This window comes from Trifolium pratense, linkage group LG6, assembly GCF_020283565.1.
Source record: "Trifolium pratense cultivar HEN17-A07 linkage group LG6, ARS_RC_1.1, whole genome shotgun sequence".
Lineage (NCBI taxonomy): Eukaryota > Viridiplantae > Streptophyta > Magnoliopsida > Fabales > Fabaceae > Trifolium > Trifolium pratense.
Window position 1 is genome coordinate 20,147,780 of NC_060064.1, and position 19,039 is coordinate 20,166,818.

The 19,039-nt window shown below is 33.0% G+C and overlaps 2 protein-coding genes and 2 long non-coding RNA genes across 7 annotated transcripts; 2 read left to right on the forward strand and 2 right to left on the reverse strand.

Annotated features, from left to right (window-relative positions):
- The first annotated feature begins 998 nt into the window (after positions 1-998).
- On the forward strand, positions 999-7,293 carry LOC123890195 (ring canal kelch homolog). Its single transcript, XM_045939750.1, has 11 exons — positions 999-1,112; positions 1,841-2,010; positions 2,472-2,653; positions 2,743-3,477; positions 3,575-3,652; positions 3,771-4,095; positions 4,181-4,380; positions 4,839-4,915; positions 5,448-5,549; positions 6,607-6,796; positions 6,903-7,293. The coding sequence occupies exons 2-11, from the start codon at positions 1,845-1,847 to the stop codon at positions 6,996-6,998; spliced, it is 2,151 nt and encodes a 716-aa protein (XP_045795706.1). The 5' UTR covers positions 999-1,112; positions 1,841-1,844; the 3' UTR covers positions 6,999-7,293.
- A 3,268-nt stretch (positions 7,294-10,561) lies between these two features.
- LOC123891881 (septin and tuftelin-interacting protein 1 homolog 1-like) lies at positions 10,562-12,661 on the reverse strand. The gene has a single exon (XM_045941752.1). The coding sequence runs from the start codon at positions 12,596-12,598 to the stop codon at positions 10,562-10,564; it is 2,037 nt and encodes a 678-aa protein (XP_045797708.1). The 5' UTR covers positions 12,599-12,661.
- A 3,820-nt stretch (positions 12,662-16,481) lies between these two features.
- LOC123891266 lies at positions 16,482-18,904 on the forward strand. 4 transcript variants are annotated; one of them, XR_006803048.1, is made up of 3 exons: positions 16,482-16,562; positions 17,118-17,234; positions 18,626-18,904. It is a non-coding gene; the product is annotated as an uncharacterized LOC123891266 (long non-coding RNA). The 4 variants fall into 4 exon arrangements; XR_006803047.1 differs by having other exon boundaries at positions 18,637-18,904; XR_006803045.1 differs by having other exon boundaries at positions 17,118-17,217.
- Positions 17,119-18,085, reverse strand: LOC123891268. The gene is made up of 3 exons (XR_006803049.1): positions 18,008-18,085; positions 17,366-17,461; positions 17,119-17,161 (listed from the first exon to the last, which is right to left on the reverse strand). It is a non-coding gene; the product is annotated as an uncharacterized LOC123891268 (long non-coding RNA).
- Positions 18,905-19,039: the final 135 nt, after the last annotated feature.

Genomic DNA, 19,039 nt, shown 5'->3' on the forward strand with positions numbered 1-19,039 from the left:
TAATGTCAACTCATGAAAATTATAAACAAAATTTTGATTAACATCATGTTAAAGTTCATTTCTTTGTTGATATATTCACATTATGTTTGTATTATGTTATAATTAAACATTTTATTAAAAATGTGTAATAGTTTAATAGTGTTATATTTTTTTAAATTGATAAACATATGTTATTATATAATAATATATATAAAATAACTAAATTATGTGGGTATGGGGTGGGGTGGGTACTAAGGTACCCGTACCCGCACCCATACCCGTTCATTTTTGCGGGTAACTACTCATACCCGTCCTCATACCCAAAATGCAGGTTTTACCATACCTGTTATGAGTATTTTTTGCGGGTCCCCACTAAGTATGAGTCAAATTGTCATCCTAATCATTCACGTTTACATATGAAACAATTTTAGGAAAAATTTATTTAAAAAGAAAGAATTCATCTTTGAGACTTCAATTTTGTTTTTCAATAGAGATTATTAACCTCTAAATAGCTGTGTATATGCCCAATGCCCATAAACATTTTTCATAGAATAAGGTGTCTTTACGTTACTATAGTACCAGCTTATAAGTTTGTTTTGTTCGGTAACAAACTTAATTTACTAGTTTATAATTTTTTTTTATAGCTTATAATTTTTTACCTTTTATTCTAATTTTAACTTTATTATTTTAATTTCTTTATTTTTTTTAATAAAAAAATTACGCACTCACGTAAAATAATCATGTATTTTTATGTCATTTTATGATTGCAAAAACTAAATTAAGGGTGTTTGGTAACACAAATAAGCTAGCTTATAGCTTATTATAATAGCTTATAAGTTTGTTTCATAAAATTAAAGGTGTTTAATAACAAGTTTTTTTACTACTAGCTTATAACTTTTTTTTCTATCTTATTTCAAGTAGCGTTTGAGTTTATAACGAGTAATTAAAAAATAAAAAAAAATCGTGGCAAAAAAAAAATTATAAAAATAAAACCGCTCCCTCCTTTTCTCTGTACTACTCTCTGTTGCTTCGTCTTCAGTGTTGTGTTGGTCACTCACCCTTTCATTCTCCGTTCAAACTCTCTCTCTCTCTCTCTCTCTCTCACACACACACACACATTTTCCCCTCTTCTGGTAAGTTCTCTCTCTCTCTCTATCATTTTCTTCTGTTTTCACCAAATCACTGTTCATGATCATAAGAAAAACATGAACTTTTTAAGTCAAGTTTTGAAATTTTCATGTCATTTCATAGATTTTAGGCTTTTAACCTAAACCCTTTTGAATAAAGTTTAAAACTTTGATGTTTATTATTACTTTTTTATCTTCATGTTACTGAATACTGATCATCATTTAGTGCTTGCCAGTTATGATCTTTTGATTTTGATTCTAAGTTTGTAAGGGTTTGTGTTTTACTGTTTCTTCTTTCTTGTTTCTTTCTTCTCTTTGAAATGTGGTCCAATCAATGGTCAATTTTTTTCTGTTCTTGGAAAATGATTCCTTGTAGGTTTTTAAAGTAGCATTGCTATTTTAGGTAAAAAAAATTGTTTTTCATTTAATAGCTCTTTAAGATAAGATAATGTACTCAACGCGATTTTAGAACAAGTGCTTAAGTAGAGTATTTTGTATTCATCTTTTTCACAAAAACATTTGTGTGAAGAAAGAAATTTGTCTTTTCATTTGAAAAGAAGAAAAATAGGAAGAAAATTTATGTTTTGTTAGCCAAACCAAACCAAACCCAGATTTTTACTTTTTGATTTCGATGAAGCGTAATCGGAATATTAACAAGTTAGGTTTGTTTGTGATTTCAGTTTTTGCCATAGATTGTCAATGAAGTACTAACAGTTTTGTTGTTCTTATGATAGGATCATGAATAGGAAGAAAACACCAATTTCTTCTCTGACTGGGAATCAGCTTTATTCTCCTAGTCCAAATCTATCCTTTGGAAGGAATTTGACAAAGAATGAACTTGGTGGTGTCGTATTTGGGTGCAAGAATATGACGATTAACGAATGTTTGAACAAACAATTATTTGGTAAGTCATTTTTCATGTGATTGTTTTTCTTTTGATTAATAGCATGTGTGGTTTTCGTTAGTATGAATCTAAGAACACTTAGGGGGTTGTGTAGCTCAACTGTTTGAGTTAAGGGTTAAAGGAGTTAAGGAGTTAAAGGTCTCTCTCAGGTTTAAGTCCCTGTGAAGGTGAAAAATATTAAGATTAACAACTAATTACTACCTTTGGCCATTTCAAGAAAATAAAAAGATCACTTACATTACAAAGCATTTTGAAATTGATTGTGTTATTCACTCTAAATAACATGGAAACACTTATAAAGTTAGATACTTAGATCTTTACCTGAACATGATTACATGATGCTTGCATTTTGTTTTTTATGCCACAAGGTTATTGGTATTGGTTACGCAGTTTTTCACTTTTTAGGCATTTTGGTTAGGGTCGTGAACTCTAACTTATGGAACTTTTATTTGTTTCAACAGGCTTACCTGCTGTACACTACTCTTATGTGAAGAACATTCATCCTGGGTTGCCTCTCTTCCTGTTTAACTATAGTGACAGGACGCTTCATGGAATTTTTGAGGCGGCGGGTGATGGAAGAATGTATATTGACCGCTATGCATGGACCAATGACGGTTCAGATGTAACACAATTTCCGGCTCAGGTAAAACTTTCTTGTTGGAACTATGGATTATTATTCATTACTCATGAAAAGGAACTTATGTGTATATGCTTTTGTTTTTAATTTTCAAGGTGCGTGTTCGACTGCAATTACACTGCCGGCCACTAACTGAAGAAAAGTTTAAGCATATAATTGCCGAGAACTACTACATGCATAACCATTTCTGGTTTGAACTCGACCATGGACAAACAAGCCGGCTGATTGCCTTGCTGAAACCCTTGGCAATCGCCCCTGCTAGGTCTGCCAAACCCTTGGCATTCGCCCCTGCTAATTCTGGGCCTGCTAATTTTGTTCCGCAGAATACAAATCAAGCAACTGTATCCCTACCTCTTCCATGGCATGATCCTTCTTGGAAATCTAAAACCTTTAAAATGCCTGAATCAGAGTTAGAGGAGCATCATTCTACCCGCTCAAGTATGATATCAGGTTCCAATGACAGTGATTTATTAGATGAATGCTTTAAGCCATTGGATACCCGTTCGACTGATAAGGAGGAAGCAGCACCAAATGAGAAGGACCTCGTATGGATGAAACTAAAGGAATTGGCTGTTGCTCGTGAAAATCAGAATCTAAGTTGGGATACCAATGTAACTGATACTCCTTATCCGGATGAAAATCAGAATCTAAGTTGGGATAACAATGTAACTGATACTCCTTATGCGGATGAGAATTGGTCTGAAGGAAAGAATTCAGAGGAAAAAGAGGAGAATCCTAGTTCTCCATTACAGAAGGAGAGTTCCAGTTATCCATCTGAGAAGGAGGAGAATTCTAGCTCTCCATTTGAGCATCAATTCGACATAGCTCAGGTGGTTGAGAATGTTCATTAACTGTCATTATATGTAAACTAATATTTTTTTATTTTTTTTACAAGCAACTAACTTGTGATGTATTTATATTCTATAGTTGGTGCAAGAGATAAAAGCGCTGACAGATTTCAAAACAACGCAAGCTGAAAAAAATAATTACCTGGAGCAAAAGCTGGTAATATCAAGAGGCAGAATTGTCTGGTTATTGAAGTGCACTTTGTGAATTTAATCGCACTTGTTGTGAATATGCCTTTTCTCATATCACTATTGGCTTGTTTTTGTTTTCCATTCAGATAGAAGCAGAATTGCAAATTAAGCTTCTGAAAGACCGATGTGCGCTGTTGGAATCTACACTTGATACTCATCCGACAAATGTTGAGGAGAAAGTAACCAGTCCAACTGCTGAGCTGCATTTAGATGCCAAAGATTCATTTTTTTTAATAGGCGGCTCATATGGAGAATCGTCTATAGCAGACATGGATATGTTTTGTACTTCTCAGAATGTAATCAAATCTCTCAAGCCTATGAACTGTCTCCGATCATATGCTTCAGTTGTAGAGTTCAATGGTCAGATTTATGTTTTTGGTGGTGGAGATGACCGTGTTTGGTTTGACTCAGGTATGAGATCTTACTATGGTTTTGAATTTGTTAATTTTACAATGAGATAAAGTTTCTGTTAACCATTTTTGGCTTATGTTTGTAGTTGAATCATACAACCCAATTTCTGATAACTGGACCTTGTGTCCGTCTATGAACCGAAAGAAAGGGAGCTTGTCTGGTGCTGCTTTGAACGATAAAATATTTGCTGTTGGAGGTGGCAATGGTGTTGAGTCCTTCTCAGAAGTCGAGATGCTTGATTTTGACATTGGGCGGTGGATCCCCACACGTTCAATGCTAGACAAGGTAAAGTGAGTCTTTCAAATGGTAAATATTCATTGCTTGATTGAGATCTGGGCGGTATAATTACGGATAACCAAAAACAAAGGGAGAGTTTATGTGATTGTTTTAGGTGTAAGCTTCTTACCATGAAAACTGGATTAATTGTATTACATGCTGCTTTTCATTTACATTTTACTTCATCTGTTTTTATTTTTATATTTTTCACAAGACATGTAGCTAAGGTCTAGGATGTTATGGGAAATTTTATATATGCTTGCATCAAGTAACACAATCAAGCTTATTGCCTTTAGTACTTCTGTGTGAGTGAATCACTTCTAGGATGTGAACTAACAGCTCTGCCTAACTGATGTCTGTTCTTCTCAGTCACATTATAGAATAAATAAAATAATCATTTGGATAATTTCTTTGAAAAGCATACAAAATTGTTGAAGTTAATGCTTGAATGCTCTTCATATTTCCAGAGATTTGCTCTTGCGGCAGTGGAACTCAATGGTGCAATTTACGCTACCGGTGGATATGATGGAAATTACTATTTAAAGTGAGCTTTATAACTTGATTTCTGTTCAATTGATTCGTATATTGTTAAAAAAAAATATTCTGTAAACATGGTTAATCTAAAAATGATTTTATGTTTTACTTTTATATAATTGGATGTATTTTACTACGAAGCACAAACACTCTTCGGATTAGGCGTGTCTCAGTGTCGGACACGCGTCACCGACACATAAGATTACATTGAATTATGTTATTTTCTCAAAGTATTATCGTTGTCGACGTGTTAGTGTTCGTGTCTGGTGTCTGTATTCATGCTTCATAGGTATTAATGGCCAAGCTTATGGTACACAAGTGAGACACGTCTTGCACCGTGCACAAATTTGTTTTCACCATTGGATCAATAAGTCTCACCATTGGATCAAATGAGGTGTGATGTTACATTGATCCAATGGTGGAAAACAAATTCTTGTATGGTACAAGACTTATTTACTTGTGCTTATTAGACAAAGCCGTATTTTATTTATTTATATTTGTACATTTGTACTAATATGAGTGACTCTTCTACATAAATGCAGGTCTGCGGAAAGATTTGATCCTAGGGAACATGCTTGGTCCAAAATAGCAAACATGAATACAAACCGGGGCTGTCATGCAATGGTTGTTCTAAATGAAAAATTGTGAGTTCGACATCGTTGCTTCTTCTTGATTGCCTTTAATATTGACATAGTAGCAACGAGGAATTGCACAAGTGTCCTTGGGATGTTTTGCAATATGTTGTCAAAGCCGTCCCTAAGATTTTTGGTGCCCTATTTTTTCTAAGGAAAATACTAACCGTCCCTAAGGCAATCGTTAAGAAACCAAAAGTAGTAAAGTTGTCTTGAAATTTGTGTACTAAACTTTTTTAAAATGTAATGTAAAATTGACTACTTTTGAGTTCCTTAACTACTTTTGAGCATGACCCTTTTTTTATAACCTTTTGAAATGACGGTGACTTAAATTTATCTGTTCAAGGGTTTCTATTTTATAGTGAATCAAATTTAGGTTGGGATAATTTATAGTGAATCAAATTTAGGTTATGACTTTTTATTAGATATATGCATAGCTGGGACAATTTATCAAATTTGATAGGGTTTTGTTTCTCTAAGTCTGACCTTTTATTTTTTTTAATTTTAATACACACACACTTACTAAGAAAATAAATAATTTGTGTCCATAAAAATTTGGAGCCCTTTGCGGTCTCCTCCTGTACACCCTTCGGACTGCCCCTGTGTGTAACACTTAACTCTACTTATATCTTTGTATTATTAGTCTGAAAATCTATATATGCAGTAAGGTTCATTTGGTAAATCTTTGAATTTGAGTTGAGTTAGAATCGACTTGTAAAGGTGACATATGTCTCTCACTTATACAATGTGAGACTCTCAACACACTCCATCATGCACAAGACTCAATATATTGTGCATTACTTGAGTGGTTTGATAGAGGGTCTCCTATCTGATCTTGGATACGCTATGAAATCAGCTTGTAAGGTGAGAGATGCCTCCCACTTATAAACACATTTCGGGTCATATTCAATGTTAGACTCTCAACAATAGGTATTAACATGGTAAACTTGTATATAGATAAAACTATCGTTATTTCTAGTTAGAGACTTACCTTTCTTATTCTGTAATGTTCTGTTCTTGATTGAAATCTGAAGCATGCTTTACTTAAACTTCTTCATTCCGCTTATAGGTATACATTAGGCGGATTTGATGGAGAAACAATGGTTTCAAGTGTTGAAGTCTTTGATCCTCGTCTCGAGAAATGGATGGTGGAGAAAACAACAATGAATCATGCTAGGGGGTATTTTGCTGCTGCAGTTGTGAAAGATTCCATCTATGTGATTGGAGGTGTTAATGGTTGTCAGACTATGGTTGATACTGTGAGTAAATCTATTAATTAACATTAGTCTTTTGCCTTTGAGGATACACATAGTATTAGTCTCACTCTCACAGACTCTCACCTTCATATTTTATATATGCACACAGGTCGAGAATTACGAGGAAGGTAAAGGATGGAAGGAAGTTTATACATCGCCAAACACGAAGAGGTGTTTCATGTCAGCTATTCCATGCAGTCATTAATGACAATGTTGTTCCATGATCGCAGCCGTGCTATTGTTTTTGTAAAATGTAGGATCGAGATACATTTGTCTGAATGCGCTTTTGATAGATCAATGGCTATTTTTTTTTTTAAGGTTTTGTGTAGGATAGCACAACTGCTACTCACTCTCAGGGGCCATGTATAATTAACAGGCCTAGTTATATAAAACATCAGTCTGATTAATTACTTTATTCTGTTAGAAATTAGAAAAAATATTGATTATCTATATCAAGCTTGAGCCAATATTGAAATGATTATGGACCTAATTTTTTTGCATATGAGTTGAGTATTCCATTTATTTTTTTTATGATTATGAAGTTTCCAAGTAATACAAATTCACATTTTTTTTTCACCCTGAGTTCTGAATTTTCTTATCTATTGAACTCCTAAAATTTCTTATTCCTTGCATAATGCAGGTACGATATTTTAAAACTTCTGCACATCTTTCACTTGAGGTTGTATTAAAACAATTACTAATGACTTATCTCCGTGACCATAACTTAGTTGGTAAAAACATTGCGTTATATACGTAGGGGTCCGGGACTTGAACCCTGGACACTCCACTTAACTAGAATTTCTTTTAATGACTTTTATAAAATTTAAAATAATTTGATATCTTATTGAAATTCATCAAAAATTAATGTCTTGTGTTTTTATTAAATGTCTTATGCTTTTTCATGAAATATTGTTAATATTGGTTGAGTAGATATCTGATCGTTTTAGATTTTATTAAAATTTTATTAAAATAATATATATGATATAAATTTTTAATTCAACGATAAAGATATAAAGTTTATATTTGTTAAAGGGTCATGTTAACATGTGCCCTAAAGGTATATGTTAAGTTATCTAAAATTAGAAATTTACATTTAATGATATAAATTTTTTTATTTGTTTCAAAAGTAATAATGTACAAGTTCCAAAAAGTTCCAAATAGAGGTGAGAATACGCCAGACCGACCTACATGGCCTTAAGGCCCAGCCTACATAGGCTCAGGCTAGGTCGGCCTATTTCTTTAAATAGAACAGGCCAATATTTTTTTATAAGCCTATTTAGTTAAATAGGCCAGACTGCAGGCTATTAAAAAAGTCTTTTAGCCTACTAGGCCGGCCTATTTAAGTTAATATGAATAATATTTTTATTACTATTATTATTTATATATTAAAAATTTTACTTTGATTAAATTATAAATTTATTAACTTTTTTAGTAGTTTAAGCTTATTAATCTACATTAGTTTCTCACATATATATATATATATATATCTCCGGGTTTTATGAGGTCCTGTGCAAAATATTTAAGTGGCCCTTTAATATAAAAAATTTATTTATTTTTTTTAAAAAAAAGCTGTCGATTTAAATTGCGTATAATATAAAAAAATCATTTTTATTCTTGTAAACATATAGATTATCAATATTAAACCAATTGCATCAAATCAAATGGGATAAGAAATACAAAATAATTATCTTTGTATATAACGTCAAAAAGGAACCTCATAATCTAAGTTTAAATTTTATGGAAAGATTAAAATGGACTAAAACTATATTTACGAGTATAGATAATTAATCTATTGATACTCATATGATATTATATGAACATTAACAATATATAACTATTAGTTTAGGGCCTAAAAATTAATTTATTAATAAATATCTGATATTTTATAGGTATAAATAATATATAAGTAATATTATAGGACCTCAAAATTTTGAGCTGAGACCCTCAAAATTTTGAGGCCCGATGTCGTCGCACACCTTGCACATGTGTGCAAGCCGCCCCTATGTGTGTGTCTATATATATATATATATATATATATATATATATATATATATATATATATATGTGTGTATTATTATAAACTAGAATTGTAATATGATAACAATATATAGTCAAAATCTCTAAGTCCATATCTTTAGAGCATCGACATTCTAAGTCCCAACTCGCAAACTTAGCTGACCAATCAACACATTCATTACCTTCCCTTAGTATATGGAGAAGGAAATCCGTCCAAGCAAGAGATCAGAGCTTCCTGATGAGAGAAAACATAGTCGCATGAGAGTGAAAATCAATATTATAAGACAATGAGAGTGAAAAGCAAGAGATATGTGAATGCAAAATTAGCAATTTTTGCATACATATAAGTTGGTTTTCCTTGTTTCTATGTAGTCACTAAAAATTTAACAATTCAACAAAAATATCTAAATAGTAGTTATGTATATTATGCCGAGATACAGTGATGTTAAATGCCAAAGCATCATGAGACCCAAAAGAGTCAAATTTCAGAGTTGCTAATTCCTCTTTTATATGCACCTGCATCATTAAGATCATCACCACAAGAGGAAAAAGTATTAGAACAAAAGTGAGAGACAATACTAGATGAATACACATTATACTTACTAAAATTAAATGACCAAATTTAGACACCAAATAACCTGAATCCCTGTAACAATATATGCAATGTAAGCTCAGCACACAAATATACATCTATAACGCCGAAATTGTGTTACTGTAAGCAAATTCAGGACTTCTGGTATAACTTGTATGCAACATGTTGGACCAAGTTTCAAATGTGAGGGAAGTTGGTAAAGAAATAAACACAAGTGTGAACTAATTTTCCTGTGGTATATATTCTACCGAAAGATATATTTTTCAGTAATGTATTTTCTACTGAAAAATATCTTTTACTAGTGTTATTTTGTATGATTGAGCAATACGGGAAAGAAGAGCAATTCACGACATCTTTTGGACCTTGAACAAACCTGTTGGGTCACGAAAGGACAGCTGGGGGATTATCCATGTTAGGCTCGGAGCAATCATACAAGTGAGTTGGACACCACATAACCTTAAGTCATTAGGTTTATGGGTCCTCTCACTTATAAAATACTCAACCTCCACTTTTCCGAGCAATGTGGGGCTTAACTCACCTCACACTTGCCACAACAATGCTCAGGTCCTATCTGTTTCAATTCGATCAACTTCCAGCCTGTTCCGCTCCAGTAACATAAAGACTCTAGCTATATATGTTTCGTTAGCATGAAAAATATTCAAGATTTCATGTGGTTGGATCATATTATACTCTGAACAAGCGCACCTCTTCAAAAGTTTCTTTGACAATCAAGCCTACGAATTTCAACCAAGACGAGAGAAAGCAGAAAATTCATCAGCTTCATCTTGGAAGCATATAGGAGTTAAAACACACGTTAGAATTAACGGATAAGAATTGCTAAAAAGTGGTTGATTGCATTTAGTATAATGACTCTTTTTAAAAGAATTGAAAGCATATTATGATATATGATCATATAACAATTCAATCACATTTCATTCATCTTTAGAAACATTTAATATCTTGTGAAATTTGTCTTACTTTATTTATTGAAAAACAAAGATTATAACTGCAACAGCAAGTAAAATTACATCAGAATTGCACAATTTTGGATATTGAAACAAAACATAAGAAAATTACAATATCCTTAGCCAACAAATCAAGAGAAAATAACTCATACAAAACCCCTAAAGAAATAGAGTACCTGAGAACTAAGCAATCACTCAGCGTCTTTTATGTAACTCAAGCAATCGTTCGAGAGTTTCTAAAGACCATGTTTCGTCATTTTGGGCATAGACCTTTTGATTCCGAGAGTCGATTATTATACTGATATTGCCAAACCTATATATTTGATGACCGTTGTGCATTCTACCAGGTTTAAGTTTGAAAAGTAAACCATGATCTTGAGCATAGGCCTCAATGAGTTCTTTCATGCTCATTTCATTCGCACCATCGACTTTGACAGCATCGACCAAGCTTGCAGCTGCCTGTTGTTGAGAAGAGGCTGCTGCTGTCTTCTCCTTCAGAACAGGTTGCACCACCTCCATACCTTCAATAGCCTGATTCATCATATCAAGACCACATTTGAGCTTGTATAGAATACTTTGATTTGCCAAAAGTTCTTTTGGAATAAGTTCTTTCCAGCCCAAATACCAGTTTGTAACTTCACCAAAGTTAGGATTTGAGCACAACCAATGATATAAAACTTTAAGCCACTTCTCAAAGAAGATCTCCATCATGTCAACCATCAGATCAATTGGAATAGCCGAAGCCCAGTTCATTACCCAATAAAATTGATCAAGATTCTGACTTGCCGGGTTCACTTGGAATTTGTCGTCTTTCAAGACAGCCTTCAGCTTCGGTACAATAAAACGGTGCATTAATTGCTGCCACCTATCAGCATCAAATACAGTCTTCCAAGGGGACAATATAGCATATACGGAACCATCACTCGGGTGCCATGAATCAAGAACAATACTCAGTTTGGAACGAATCGTCTGGTGGATATCCTTCAACTTGTTCCCTAGCAGAGGTAGCCATGGATGCACCCATGTGTGGATAGGAATCGTCTCGCGACGTGGCTCCCAAGCATCTACGGCACTTGATAATTTTGGCATGACTATGTTGTCTAATATAAAAGCAAGAACCGAAGAAGGAAGCAATTTTTCCCAAGACTCCAAAAACCGTAGCATCGGCTCAGGATCGCGTGCTTGCCATGTATTGACACAAGATATTCTAACAGCCGGCAATACAGCATCAGAAACCAAATCAGCATAAGGTGATGATATGTTAATGTCCCATATATCACAACAATCATCTTCTTGAAGCAATGTCTTCCATTGTGAAACCAATTCCAAACCATGAGATGGATTTCGAAGAGGATCCCATCCTTGGAACACTCTGATAAACAAAGGCAAGGCATATGAGCAAACAATACATGACAAGTTAACCAACTTATAGTCCTCATCAGCATATCTTTTGTGAATGTCCCTCAAACATTGAGCAAGGGAATCCAATGTTAATGTTCCTAAGGTCTTTTCTTCTTCGACACGGTCCAGAACACTTTTTATCTTCTCATAATTATCCAGCTGCTTATTTTGAAATACTACCTCATCTTCCAAATTCTCTTTTTCACTTTTCAAGCTAAATGCTATATCCCTCTCATTCCTCAAATCTCTATCAATCTCTTGGAAGTCAACCTCGGCCGACAGAACTATTAGTCCTATGTAATACTGAAGTTCAGGCATTGGGAAATCTCTTTCCTTTGCTTTCTCCTCAGCATTCAAATCACACAAATTTGTATACACTCTTACCTCTGGCCCCCTCATATCATAAATCTTCTGAATGACTTGTTCTTGCTTGTTCGCCAAGAAATCCTCAGCAGTTACATACACATCCTCTTCTTTCTTCTTCTTGTGGTTTAACAATGCACGTTCTCTCTTCCTTCCAACTATAGGTTGAAAGCCTCCTCCCGGTTCGCACTTTTTCTCCGTCTGCAAAATCGGAGTTTCCTTCGATTCGTAAGATCCAAGACCAGAAAACTTAGGCCTCAATATGACCTCAATATGATTCAGCATACCTTGCTCATTCTTGCCAAGACCACCTCCTTTATAACCCATCTTCTCCATCAACTTCATTCCGCATCCCTTCGTATGCCTCTCGAAATCGCCAAGTTTTCTTCGCTTTGTATTAGAGCAGTAATGATGATCTTCAGAATCAGAATCATCATTGAAAGTGTACATTGAGATGTACATAGACATGGAAAGGGTAAAGGAAAAGTGAGAACGGTGTCTGAACGTAGATGGTTGACGGTGGCGCTGAAACTGAGATAAACCTAAAATACTTATTATGTTAGGGTTACACAATTGATATTTATAATGCTCTGCCTCTCTATTTTTAACAAACCATCGATGTGGGACTTTTAGTTATACTATCTTTTCTTTATTAAGTTATACTATATACTGTCTATTATATTATATTTCAATCTAAATTTACTAATAAAATTATAGAAAAAAAATAAGATAAATACAACAAAAAGGTTATGCATAATCTACCCATAAAAATAGGAACAAAACATAAAAAAATTATAGAAAGTTAGTCAATAAAAAAATTATAGAAATAATAAGATGGGGTACAACAAAAATAATATATATGAATCACCACCTTACCCAAAAAAAAGAATATAAATGAATCTATGCATAAAAATAAGAAGAAAAAAATTATCAAAAACGAAAACAAAAAAATAAAAAGATTCTTTACCAAATTTCTTTTTATAGAAAATTAAGTCAATAAAAAAATAATTATAGAAAGAAGATAGACAAAATAAAATGAATATGCATAAAAATAAAATTAATTACTATCAAATTTACTAAATTATCCTAAATATTTCTAATTAAATTTCTAATTTTTTATTAAAAATATCCACGGGACCATTATTTGTCATACATAAAAAATTTGATAAATATTTGTCATTGATAATTATAACCAAATTTATTCATTTACAATAGTTTTACTAGAAATAACACAATAGTTTAATTTATTCTAAATATTTTTTTATAAGTTATTCTAAATAAATTTTATACTTTTTTTTTTGTTTACAATGAGTTGGGAATCGAACTCATGACCTATAGCGTACTACCCAAATCCCTCACCACTAGATCAAACCTAGTGGCTTATAAATTTTCTACTTTATAATGACAAACTTAAATAGTGAATGCACTAGTTTTTATAATTTATATTATATTTGTTGGGATAAATCAGTTATTTAATTTGTTCGGAAAAAAAAATCAGCATTTTAATTTTTATATTGGAAAAAGCATATTTAATATTTTCAAAAATAAATTACATAAGTTTCAAGACTCGTTTACTATATTTAGGGCTCGTTTGGCCCAGTGATGACAGTCAATTATATGATGTTTTTAGTAGTAATTTAGGGTAGTTCTAATAGTAATTGAAGTCCAAAAGCAAGCAAATATTTGGAAAAGTGGAGTTATTTGGCCCAGAAGCAAGAAAAGTGGAAAAAGCAGCAAAAGGGCAAAAACGTAATAAACAGCGCAACCATCGTACCTACGATGAGATCCAGCGTGGCGTGATGAGAATGCGATTTAAATTGAAGAAAATCCGCAACAAATCTTTTCCATTGTACCACGATGACTTGTCACCGTGACACAATGAAGGCGGTTGAAGAAAACAGAAAATCTGGAGAAGATCTTCCATCGTACCACGATATGATCCGTCGTGGCCACGATAAGGCAAATTACACGCCATCATGGCCACGATGGGTGCGATGGACGCGCAGAAAAAGCCCAAAACCAGCTGAAAAACTATAAATAGAGTCTTCCTCATTCACTATTGTCTATTATTCATTCAGAAACATTCAAAAATATTGGAACATATTCAATATTCACTCTAGAGTTAGGAGAACTCTAAGGAGGAGGCAAGGAGGGCCAAGGAACTCCAAGGCCAATAAGGTCTTTTCTTTATTGTCTTTGTAATTTATTTTTCCTAGGTTAGGTGAAGTCGATGAACTCCCTTACGAATGCTTGGTTTTGTATAATTTGGGTTTAAATTCAATTGTTCCTATTGAAACTCTTTTATTGTCCGATTTTTATTCTTTATTTTAATACTGATCACATTAGAATAAACCCTAAGGAAATTAGTGGATATCGGATAGGAAACGAAGCTAATTATCCCGAACGAAGGACGGTGCGCTAAAACTCTCAATGAGACCATTAAATTCAGTATCTGAGCTTTTAGTGTGGGATTAGAAAAGTTAAGTCAAAAACGATAAATTCTATCTGAAGTTAGAATTATGACTAGTTTAGGCACACGTGACAACTTGCGAAGAAATTGAGCCTTAAGGGTAAGGATACCTAAGTCTAAACGAAAAAGTGGAACCAACTGGGACGATGATACATATAAGCAGTGGAGATAACCTGAACTAGGCTCTAACCAGTTTGTAATAGAAATAGGGAACGAGTGTTTCTGAACCTAATTTATAAGACTAATCCCGATAGAGGGGAACAAAGGAAATTAACCACCAAGAAGGAGTAAGGGAGATATTCAAAAACACTTAACCACCCTGCGTGGACACACACGCACCATTTTACTTTTATAGTCATTTATTTTTCTCCAATTTACTTTTACCCACACAACTATCTCTAAACAACAAAGCGAATGCAAAACTATCTAAATTCCTAAACGAAACTAATAATTTTGGCACAATCCCTGTGGAGAACGATAACTTATCACTTTATTACTTTGTTGCGATTCTGTGCACTTGCAGAACCACCATCACCTAGCTTTTTTTAGAGCTTATGCAATTTTTATATATTATTATAAGTTTGTCAAGGTAGTTTATGATAAAATAGCTTATAAAATTACAATTTTCACTAGTGTGAACTTATAAAATAACATAAAACCTAATTTATATTGCATAAGCTGATTGCATAAGTTTTAAATAAAGCTAGGTCAAACGAACCCTTAGTTTCTTAAAACACTAGTTAGCGTTTTTCTTATTTTAATACGAAGCTACTACTTGTTTTTTAAGAAAGAAATAATACAAGGCTAATTTCTTATTGGGCAAGAAATATGGATAGCAAAGATATTTCTTGTTTGAGAATCAATTTTATTTATATATTAATTTGGCTTGAGTTACACGTTTTTCTTCTTTTTTTCCTATCTTAAGTCAAAATTTTATGTTGCTATTTATTGAATATTTGTGTCCACTTAAGACTTTCTCATACTACAATTTAGTAATCCTAATTAATAGCTATTGCGGTGCCACAGTTTTTATGACTTGGTCACTTTATTTTAGAGCATGAGACATGTACATATGTATGTGGAAATAGTGCTGCAAATAGATCATGAGGGGAACATATAGCTTTCTTTTACGAATGGATCGAAAACCAGAAATTTGTTAAAATAACCTCGATATATTTATCATTGAGAAGAACCAATTGTACTTTAAGGGAGTTGCGCAATATTGCGAATAATTCCTTAGTTCAGCATGACAACAGGCCTTCGGTTTTAGTTTCCAACCATCCATAACAAGGAGCAAATTTTTTAATGAACCAAAAACCAAGTTAGCGAATCACAAACGATAAATAAGATAAGAGAAAATGAGACATGCACCGACAACATAATTATTTTACACTGTCATTAATAATTGATTCATATTGAACGTTCGTGTAAAAATATTTTACACTAACGTAGCATGTCCATTAAACTCATAAGATAAAGGAGAAGAAGACAATGATATTTGTTTATCCAATTCGCTCTAATATTTAATGACATACATTTGGTGAGGCAGCAATTCTTCGTTTCACTAATCAAAAAGTTTCAATACAAATATATTACAAAAGAAATTATAAGCATTAGCATTCAATACTAATTCTACCATTTTCCAAAAAATTTACGCGTGACCAAGAGATCCAACGAATTACATTTCCCAAGATGTTTATAATGTGTTTTCCAACTCGAAAATATCCTAAAAGCACTAAAAAATAACCCGTAGCGCAAGATGCCGATCTTATCTTGTACTTCAAGAAATATCTTTGTCATCCATATTTCTTGCCAAACAAGAAATTAGCCTTGTATTATTTCTTTCTTAAAAAACAAGTAGCTTCATATTAACACTTCTATATTTTATGTGGCATTTTTAGGTTCTATATCTTAATGTCGGTTTGAAAGGAAAGATGTCATTCAAGAAGAGAGAAGAGTAAGGTACATTACGTGCCATTGATTAGTTTTATTTTGTGATAAATTTGATGTTATCATTGTACTTTGCAATCTTTTTAATTCTTCCAAAATAATGTTTTAGTCTTAGGAGATCTAACAGGCATAGGGTGCAATGATTTTAAATTTGTGGTTCCTAATATTTTCATAGTCACACAGAACTCTACTAAATACTAACTTCACTGGAAACTTCATTGTTATGTCATTAAATATTTATTGCTTAAAGAGTTTCACTTGGATTTCATATATTAAATATATCTGTTTATTCTCTCTTCATGAATCATGTATTAGTCCCATTTGGTTTATTTAAATAGATATCAATAGACATGCTACAAAACTCATCAAAAAGCTACTGATCCAAATTATCTAATTCATTCAACTTTAATTTCTCTTCTGTTCAAATTATATAATGGCAAGGATATTATTTTTGTGTGCAGCATCTTTGATATATTTTCACCTACAAATTTGCATTGAAATATTCGTATATTATGTTTTCCATCACATATTCTTCAATTCTAAATTCCTGTACCATTATTATTATAGATGTAAAGAAGGTATGGTTAGAGAGATTCCAATGACATCAACAACTGCAACAAAAGTGTAACAATCAGGAGAAAAATATAAAGAAGGCATTATTATACATGTATGTTATAATTTAAGGTATTCTAGCATCACAAAACTTTTCTGAGTTATGCAGACTAACCTATTGAAATTGTTGAAACATAATCTCTCTAATAACATAGGATGGATAATAAACTTGTTTAGCATTGACATTCATAACAAAATCTTACCTGTCCAGAACACTAGCGTGTCCATGACTTTTTCCTCTCGGCTACAAACTCGGACAACAGAGCAATTCAACTTCAAGGCTCCTAAATTTCAGAACTCTAGAGCATTGCTCGGAATATTCTTGTTAGTAGAGAGGTCAAAACCAACGATTTGTAAGGGTAATCTAAATTCTAAACCATAAAATTAATAGCATTTGACTGACCAAAACTACAATTCGAACCAATTTGTAGGCAATGATGAGATCTTCTTTTGCAATCCTACTCATTTTCCCACGTGCCTTACGAATTTACAAAAATACCCTTGTCCGCTATTCAGGTAGCAGATACACCCCAAAAATACCCTACCAAATTTGCTTTTTATAACGTTCACTACTTAAGTAGTGGAACGGTAAAAATGGAAACACGTAGGGCGCGCGAGAAGCAGGTAGCAGATACACCCCAAGAATACCCTACCAAATTTGTTTTTTATAAGGTTCGCTACTCTTAAGTAGTGGAAGAGTAAAAATGGAAACACGTAGGGCGCGCGGAGAAGCAGGTAAGGAGGCAAAAGAAATATCGGCAATGTGGTGTGATTAGCTTGAAACATAATTTAAAAAAAAAAAAAAAAAAACGCAGAACACACAAAAAAGTTCATGATCCACTAACCTTTAACTAGTGTTGGGGAGGGTGATCAATCCATGTCTGCAATCAATTTTCATCAAGAGAACCAAAATTAGATAGACGATGGTTACATAACTGACAACAAAAACATGCAAATGATAAAGAAGAAACCAATCACCTTAGAACAAAGACTCGTACATTCAGAAGCCACTCTTTGGCTTTGTTTGCGTGTTTGCACGGTAGGGGAAGAGAGGACTTTGGAGGGAGAGAAACAGAGGAAAAAATAGAGAAATTTTTCACAATTTTTTTGAGAGAGTACTTTTATAGAGAATGATAAATAAATGCTTATGATTAATATATTTTGAATTTTATGAATATTATAACAACATAATTTAAATAAATGCATAAAAACACTCCAAAACCCCTCTCCAATACAGGTTTTAAGTTCCACCAAATTAAGAGTTATGAAGAAAACTAAACCCTCCAAACTCCCCCTATCAAACACTCCTCTATTCCTTCCACATATTTCTTCCTCTTTTTTTCCTTCAAAACTCTACCCCTCACCCCCAATGTCAATATCAACATTACGTTAGTAGGCTTCAATTATTCAACAAAACAAATATTTAGGCTTTTGAATGAAGTAATTGATAGAAAACTTATCAGAATCATGACAGATGAAACATGAGGCAGAATCCACATCAATCATGGGGAGTCGAACGACGTTTGACATTTCTTACATAGGCCACAAGCCCACAACACCGACCATGGATGGCAGAAGGTTAACAATGCAAAATCAAATGGGGATAACAATCAGAGATGGCAAACACAAAGCAGAGATGAAAATCAGAGACAAAGAGCAAAGATGTAAGATGATAATATGTAGCTTGACATGTATTATCATAGTTATTTTTTCTTAAGGTGCATGTTAAAATGCTCCATATATATATATATATATATATATATATATATATATATATATATATATATATATATATATATAATGTAGTAACAAAACAAATCTAACATTTCATGAAAAATATCTAAACAGCAATTTATTTCAGCCTAATGCATAACTTA